This window comes from Bison bison, unplaced genomic scaffold, assembly GCF_000754665.1.
Source record: "Bison bison bison isolate TAMUID 2011002044 unplaced genomic scaffold, Bison_UMD1.0 scf7180017864032, whole genome shotgun sequence".
Lineage (NCBI taxonomy): Eukaryota > Metazoa > Chordata > Mammalia > Artiodactyla > Bovidae > Bison > Bison bison.
In genome coordinates this window covers 3,126,051-3,134,372 of record NW_011494604.1, presented here as the reverse complement: position 1 = coordinate 3,134,372, position 8,322 = coordinate 3,126,051, and the positions used below count along the sequence as shown (strand labels likewise).

The window sequence follows — 8,322 nt, the reverse complement described above, 5'->3', positions numbered from 1 at the left end:
CTGCCGTACAGCTTTCAGATTTCTTCCTCCCTTCCTCTGAGTTCAGGTGCAGCCCCTCTGTTTCAGGGCATGACTTCCCCCTGTGTTAAGTCTGTCAGCCTGAGAGGGGTGGTTGGCCTACATTTTGTGTAACATCATCGCAGGCCTGTCCTCCTTGTCAGGGAAATTGTGGTCAGGTACGCTCAGCTCTCCAGCTTCTCCTGGTGGACTTTGCGTGGGTCTCTTTTAAGTCCCCCCGTGAGGGTCAGATCACATCTGCAACCAGGTCCTGGCTTTCCTGGTGCTGCCCCAGCTCCCTGTGTGTGCCTGTGCCCGTGTTCATCCCTGCCGATCAGTCCACACAAACCTGTCATGAAGTGAGGGTTTCCTGGGTGGCACTAGTGGGAAAGAACCCACCTACCTTTGCAGGAGATGTAAGAGACGTGGATTCAGTCTCTGGGTTGGAAAGAGCCCCTGGAGGAGGGCACTGCAACCCACTCCAGTGTTCTTGGCTAGAGAATCCCATGGACAGAGGAGCCTGGGGGGCCACAGTCCATGGGGTTGCAAAGAGTTGGATACGACCGAAGCCACTTAACACTAAGCATCATGAAGTGAACTGACCTTATACTCAGCTTTACATCCATTTTCCACCAAGGTAGGTTTCTCAAGGACTAGACTGACTTAGGAATTGGAATAAGAATCAGAAAAGTGCCGTTTTTCTCATTAGATCCAGATTATGAAGCAGTTAGGCCAAGAAGAATTGGTCCTCATTTCCCTCATTTCTGAAAAGAAGGATTTATTTGATAATACTCTAAGATTCTTTAAGTTTATAGCATAAAATATATACCCAAGAAAAAAGGAAAAGGATATTTAGTCATGTGTCACCTATTCCTATTCAGTCCCACCAAGAAAAAAAAAAAAAACCAAGCCCACCCGTAACCTCTAACCATGATGCCGTTTCTCACTAGGTGCTAGGGTGAGGAGCTGCCCTGTAGAATAACAGCACTGTAGCATGGCGGGCCTGCATCCATCAGCTGTCACTGGTCCCACTGGGAGGTAGAAGCCTTGAGGGTAGTACCAGCCTCCCTCCCCGGTCTTGTCAGGTGGGAAGCTCCAGCAGGGTTAGTTTTTTGCCCACTTAGGTCTTCACTGGTGGCTCAGCTGGTAAAGAATCTGCCTGCAATATGGGAGACTTGGGTTCTATCCCTGGGTTGGGAAGATCCTCTGGAGAAGGGAAAGGCTACCCACTCCAGTATTTTGGCCTGGAGAAGTCCGTGGACTGTTTCGTCCATGGGGTCGCAAAGGGTCGGACATAGCTGAGCGACTTTCACTTTCACTTCCCCCCACCACTGCCACCAATTTCCCTGACATAAACACTGTTTATTATGTATCACCAAGAAGAAATATTGTATCGACCCTGTTCACTGGAGTAATGAAACTTATCCTAAATCTAAGTCCCGTGAACAGCAGTGCTGATCCCGCACTGCCTCCGGAGGTTTCAGTCACTGCTATGTTAGCAGGAAAAACACACAGGTTGGGTTTTCACCTCGTCAGTTTCAGACAAAGACCCTGAGAAGGCGGAGGACAGCGTTGTGGTTCACACAGCCCCGCTGTACACCACACTGACCAGCCCTCCTCTTTCCTGTCCTCTTGTAGCCACCGAAGACAGTCCTGAGCTGGGTGTTGGTACCAAAGCTGAGGAGGGGGCTTCCTGGGGAGTGCCTGGAGTCCGCACCCACAGCCCGCACACTTCGGCTACGTTCGCTGGAGTTGGGGAGCGCACACTTCGATCTCTCACCAACCGTAGCACGACTTCCGGGGATGTGGAGCGATCGATGGCGACAACTGGAGAAATGGAGAGTGCCACACAGCAGGGAAACATGACGGTGACTGGGGACGCCCGCCCGGTCTCGGGGTCACTGGCGGCCACAAGGACCTTCGGAGGGCATGGAGGTGATGGGCAGGATCTCTTTGCATGTTACCTCGGCATATCTGTCAATTTGCTTGTGGTGCTAGGATGATTTTGGCTTCCCTGGTGGCTCAGATGGTAAAGAATCTGCCTGCAATGCAGGAGGCCTGGGTTCCATCCCTGGGTTGGGAAGGTCCCTGGGAGAAGGAAATGGCAACCCACTCCAGTATTCTTGCCTGGAGAATCCCACGGACAGAGGAGCCCAGTGGGCTATAGTTCATGGAGTGACAAAGTGTCAGACATGACTGAGTGACTTGTCTGACATGACATTTTCACCTTCACTTTCTAGAATGAGTTTGCTGTCAACCCGGAAAGTGTCTTACCAGCTCCCTGTGAAGAGCACTGTCTGGGTTCTCCCACCTCCCTACCCCTCTCCTCCCCCACACTTACCCGAGACATTGGCACTGCTTGTCCGCCAGGATGCTTGCAATCAAGGAGCCCGGCCGGGTTGTGGCTGAGGCCAATCTCCTGGGAAAGAAATATCTCATTATACAGAATGGAAAGTTGGGAGGGTTTTCCTTTTTCCATTTAGGCACAACAATTGTTCTATTTGGGGTCTTAAGAGCTTTTCAGATACTAATTTGCTTTTATCAAAAAAAAAAAAAGGTCTGTGGAAGGAATTTGGACCTGTTCCCTATTATTTGGGGCCCCACTTCTCTCTTATTACCGTTTCCAATGCTGCCACTATGCTCTTCACAGGAGGGCAGGTCCATTCAGACCCTGGCTGCCTCCCTGTACAGTCTCTCCAGAGAAAGTGTCTCTTCCCCGGGGGGCGGTTCACGGGCCAGACACTGAAAGTCTGTCTCAGAGTGCAGGTTCACAGATGCCTGTCTGATTGGCCTAACTGCAGTTTTTTTTCCCTTGGCAGTGACTGGGATTAGCTACGATGGAGCGAGCAGCACAGATCCTGATTGCAGGACCTCCAGTGAACACACGAACTATACCTGTGCTTCATCTCCTTTCACCAAAGGGGAACGGACACTACTGTCCATTACAGACAACAGTTCATCCTGGGATGGAAGGGAGACTTCCACCTCTTCCGTTAAGATCTCAAGCTCTTTGAGTTCAGACTCTTCTCCCTCTTCTCAGGCTCAGACCGAGAGGAGTAACGTCTCATCCCACCAAGGAGAACATGCTCAGCCTTCCACTGGGGCGCTGGTTCTGTCCACGGCCAGCTCTCCGTCTCACACACCCACCCTTAATACGCTGACCACTCTGGTTCCTCGGGACACCGATGCTAAATCTGTTGGTGGTGCATTATCATCTTCTTCCTCGGAGCCACCCTTGCCCCTGCCCTCAGTGTCGCAGTCCTACCAGTTCTCATCAACCTTGCCATCTGCTGGGGCCTCCACTCACCGCCTGCAGTCCAGCCCTGATGCGCCCACTCCTTTGTCCTCCTCGCCTCCACCCTCGTCAGTGTCCCTGACGGCGTCTGCCCCGGCCTCGCTGTCTGACTCACAGACAGCCCTCCCACATGCACCTTTTACCCCCATCCTGCCCAGGACAAGGGATGCTCCCGTGACTTCAGTTCGGATGTCAGCAGTCGCATCGTCTATTCCTAGCAGTCAAATGGCAGATCCTCCTAAGAACCAGAGTAGCCCATACCTCAAGAACACCGTTACAGAATCAAAGCCACCAAGCCTGCAGACTCTGCCTGCGGAGGCCACGAAAGCTGTAACAGTGATGTCTACTCTGGGGATCCCTTCACCCCGGCCTTTCACAGACTACTCCACTTCTACAGACACTGAGCAAACCCTTCCAGCCACGAGCACCGACTTAGCCCACACGTCTCCAGCTTTGGCAGCCACCACTCCCGAGACCTCTCATTCTCCTGTGGCCAGCCCTAGCCTCCAGTCAAGCACAGCAGCTCTGACGGGTGGCCCCACCACAGGACAGACAGTGGCCAGAGAAACAGAACAGACAGTGGTTCAGCTCTCGCCAACCAGTCCTGAAATTCTCGTGGTCCAAGTCACAACAGAAGGTGCTGTCACCACAGAAGAGAGCCCAGTGGATAGAGATGCTGCCACCAGATCGTTCCCTCTGAGCAAAGAATCAACAGCAGGGCCTGGCCCTATAGAAGACAACAGCCTGGCTTCACCTTTCCTCAAAGCATCTCCTTCCCCCAGAACCATGCCTGCCTCTACAGCTAAGGTGTTAACTCCCGCATCGACCACCTCCACTGTGCGGAGCAGCACCCGGTCGCCCACAGCACCGTCGCCTCCCGCTGCAGGTAGGGCGTGGCTGTGGCACGCCGAGGACTGCTCGGGGCTCTGGTGTGATCTCAGTGCTCTCGGTTGAATCACTTAAAGCAGGAAAGAATGCCCCAGTGACCATTTTCTCACCCCTGAGTTACAGAGGGCAGACAGGAGAAGATGCCGTTGGCTGTGTTGACACTAGTAGTGAGTAGCTTGTAATGCCCCGTAATTGCGTGACCTTTTCAAGCATGCCTTTAACAAGGCCAGAGTGGGCTAGTGAAGTGAGATTGAAGGGTGGGAAACTGGAGTCAAGAAGCTTTACGTGACTTGTCTGAGACACAGAGCGAGCAAGTGCCTGCTTCCAGATCAGAATCCCAAGCTTCTGGGTTAGTCAGCTGGTGCCCCAGTCACCAGGGAAGTGTCTCTTGATCCCCTGAGATTTCCCTAAGACTGTGGCGCTGGCTGATAAATGTGGGTGAAGGGACATGTTCAATGAGAAGACGATGAACTGACCTTTCCCATAGTGACTATGTGACATTACACTTGAGGTTATGTATCTCTATCCATGTAAAAGTTGCTGGGACAAGAGAAATAAAACCATCCACCTGATTCTTTGTCACTTAAGAACAGGGAATAGGGAGTAGGATGGTACCTCCTTTGATATCAAGGTCAAAATTTGCTGGATATTTAGTTTGTCTAGACTCGGGCAAGGAAAACTCTATTGATAAAAATGTGAAATGGAGACTGAAGGAAAGCGGGAAGAAGGGGAGGGCATTGGAGGCAGGTCCAACTAGGCAGCCATCATCCAGCTTGTGGTCCAGCCATAGAGCCCACGCAGCCCCGAGAGCCCTGATGCATCAGTGCCCGCTTCGTGCCGGTGGTCTGAGTGCCACTAGGAGATGAAGCAGGCTGCTGCTTCTGGCGAGTTTGCAGTCCTGCTTCAGGACTCACAGGCTTCATTTCCAGATGCCAAGTATATTCCAATATTAGATAGAACATAATTCACAGGTGTCCCTTAAAGCCGATTACAGCCCCTGCAGTGATAACTAGACCAGTAGGAGGAGGATTGATACTGGCTGTTGCTGTGTCTTTTGTGACAGAGCCCATGGGTGCAGCGTTTGGATATAGAGGTGCTGTGCACACGTTTAGGTATATCTGAAGTAGCCATGAGGAGCAAGGACACCGTCTTCAGGTTCGGCCTATTTGTCTTCAGGGAAATTCTGGAGCTAGAACTCTTGATTTTTGTCTTCTTTTTCTCACTCTACCACTGACTTTTCTCCTTGGAGGTGACTTTTCTCCTTCTGTTATAAGTTTGGATTTTTCTCAGTGTGTGTCAGAAACCTTTATTAGGCACTTATGGTATAACAAGTGTGACAAGGCCAGTTATAGAGACCAAAGCAGAGAGTGTGGTCACTGCTCCAGGAGCCGGCAGTCCAGGAGGACAGTGGGGCCTGGGCCTTGCAGGGGCCTGGCGGAGTCAAATGGGTTCATGGTCACACCGTGTGAAGAGAGTGCTCATTTGCAGGCTTTTTTCTGAACAACTGCATAGTTATTTGGAGACCCATTTATAGTGTGAGATCTTTGGAAAAGAGAAAACTTGGAGCAAGGAGGATAGTTGATCAGGTGTCATGTCCCCCTTAACGTGTGTTTTAAATAGGCATTGTTTCAAGTAGAATTTGTTAAGTATCTCAAGGCAATGTCATCATTTCCAGGCTCAGGAATCTGTAAGCAGCATTCGGATTTGAACCAGCGCCTGTATTCAGGGATCCAGCTGTTTAATATGCCTGTGTATACACAGCCAGTGCTGGCATCCAGTCCCCACGCTTCTCTTCTGCACCTCCGGGAACCCATTCTATTTCGTAGTACGGCCTTTTCAGGGCAAGTACACAGAAATAAGCAAGAATCAAATATTAGTTGAGAGAGTTAAATATTTACCTAGAGCTGCCTTTTTACCTTTGCTGTGTGATTAACTGCTCTATTCTGGAAATGTGTTTTCAGTTAACAGCTGCACCACTCACCCTTGTCTTCATGATGGGAAGTGCGTTGTGGATCTCACCACACATCCTGGGTACCGATGTGTGTGCTCACCTGCCTGGCAAGGGGACAACTGCAGTGTGGGTAAGAAGAAAAGTCATCTGCGATGGTCTATAATGTAGTGCCACACTGAGGCAGGCAATAGGCTCCTTTTTCCTCCAAAACATAGGGCAGTAAGATTTTAAAATTCATACCCTGCTTACTTGAAGTTTGGAATGCTTATGCATTGTCTGCAGAGTAATGTCAGACAGTGACATTGACAGGCCGCCACGGTCCGGCTGCCTTCTGTGGACTCTGCATTCCTGGACCACCCACGGCTCCCTGAAAACTCCCACAATTTACTGCTCTGACCTTCGTTGTGCTGGTGCTTCGGCCTAGAATCCCCCTACCCACATCTGCTTATTAAAGTCCTTCCAGTCTTTGTCCAGATGTTATTTGAAACAGTCCTTAACTCTCTCTCCCATCAAAATACTTACCTCCTTTACTTTCTCTGTACTTTCAAATCCTGCCTTATATTTATATTTATTTGTACCCCTGGCTGCCCCCACCCTCAGTAGACTGGTGGCCCCTTGAGAACAAGTGCGGCGTCCACTCGTTTCTGGTTCTCTCCGCATCCAGTGCCATCTGGCCCTTGGAAGTGCTCCTTATACCAGATTATGAGTGTGCTGCCTGCTGCAGACTCACTGTGGTCCTGTGTTCCCTCCTCCACAGATGTGAACGAATGCCTCTCGAACCCCTGCCCACCCCTAGCCACGTGCAACAATACTCAGGGATCCTTCACCTGCAGATGCCCAGTGGGGTACCAGCTGGAAAAAGGGATATGCAATTTGGGTGAGAGAGCTCTTCTGTCTTGGAATTTTCTCTGCACTACAATGTATTTTGCAAAATAACATTTACTGTTTTTCTCCCTAATCAAAATCAATATTTGCCCAAGGTATAAACTGAAGGAATATAGGAGTAGAAGATACTATTATTCCACCACTCAGAGATGTAGCACTCTATTTGCAGTCTTTTTTTAGTGTACATTATATTTTTATACAGTTGGAAGTCATATGGTATTTGTACAAACTTTATGTCTTAAACATTTTTCATGTTATTAAAAATATTATACAGACTTTGTAGTGACTGCATAAATATGCCATCATTTATGCAAACACTATTTGCTTAATGTTCTTACCCTACAGTTAGGGGGAAAAAAAGATCAAAAGGATAGTTCAACCAAAGAGTAAAAAAAAAAAGGAAAAAAATTAGGGAGAGGAAAAAAGAGAATAAAACCCTGATTGTCCTACCATATTCGCACATACTTTTCATTTTTAAAAACTATCTTCATGTTCTTGTCCACAGGTAGATAACATTTTTACAAAGCTACTGCCAAAATTGTATCATACAATTTGTCACATTTTGACCTTGAATTTAATAGAGTCCAGGAAGCTGGTTGGTTTTAGATATAATCTCCATTTTACAGGTTAAAAAGCAAACAACCCAAGTGAAAACTAAGGCCCTGCAAAGTAACCAGTGGCCCAGCTTCTGTAACTGCTTTGTGAGAGGCCAGATTTGCAGCCCACAGTTCTTCCTTCACACAAGGCTGTGTTTGTCCTAAGAACTTTCTTGCACCCAGGGTGTGTAACCTGCGTTAGAATGCCAAGTTCAGTGAAGAACTAGAAGAAATTAGAAGTGAGGAATGGGGTTATCGAAGATGGATAAGGGAACTGTCAGGTACAGTGACACAACTTGGAATCATCTTAAATCTCTTAATGTTGTATTTAACACAGAAAAAGTTCTTAGTAAATGCTTTTTTGAGAGAACAAATGTCTGTATCCTTTGAAATTGTTATTTGTGTGATTTCTACTGCCCATGAGCTGAGGAGGATCATCAAGACTTTTTAAGAAGGTGGTGTCAAATGACAAAACTAAAACAATTTGGTAACGAATTTGATGTCCTTTATTAAAGGGAAAGTAATTCATGGACTGGGGAAGTACAGGGCCTCACAAACCATGTGAGGAACACTCTTTTGGAGCTACTTTGGGCAAGAGTGAGTTTTACTGAGTGTTAAAGTGCTGCACTCAATATGCCAGCAAATTTGGAAAACTCAGCAGTGGCCACAGGACTGGAAAAGGTCAGTTTTCATTCCAGTCCCAAAGAAAG

General features: G+C 48.6%; 1 protein-coding gene across 1 annotated transcript in view; it reads left to right on the top strand.

Annotated features, from left to right (window-relative positions):
* Window positions 1–8,322, top strand: part of HEG1 (heart development protein with EGF-like domains 1) — an 83,916-nt gene that overhangs the window by 33,513 nt on the left and 42,081 nt on the right. The window contains exons 6-9 of the mRNA XM_010834412.1: window positions 1,636–1,932; window positions 2,817–4,178; window positions 6,142–6,261; window positions 6,889–7,008. Coding sequence (XP_010832714.1) covers window positions 1,636–1,932; window positions 2,817–4,178; window positions 6,142–6,261; window positions 6,889–7,008 — 1,899 coding nt within the window. The remainder of the gene's footprint in view (window positions 1–1,635; window positions 1,933–2,816; window positions 4,179–6,141; window positions 6,262–6,888; window positions 7,009–8,322) is intronic.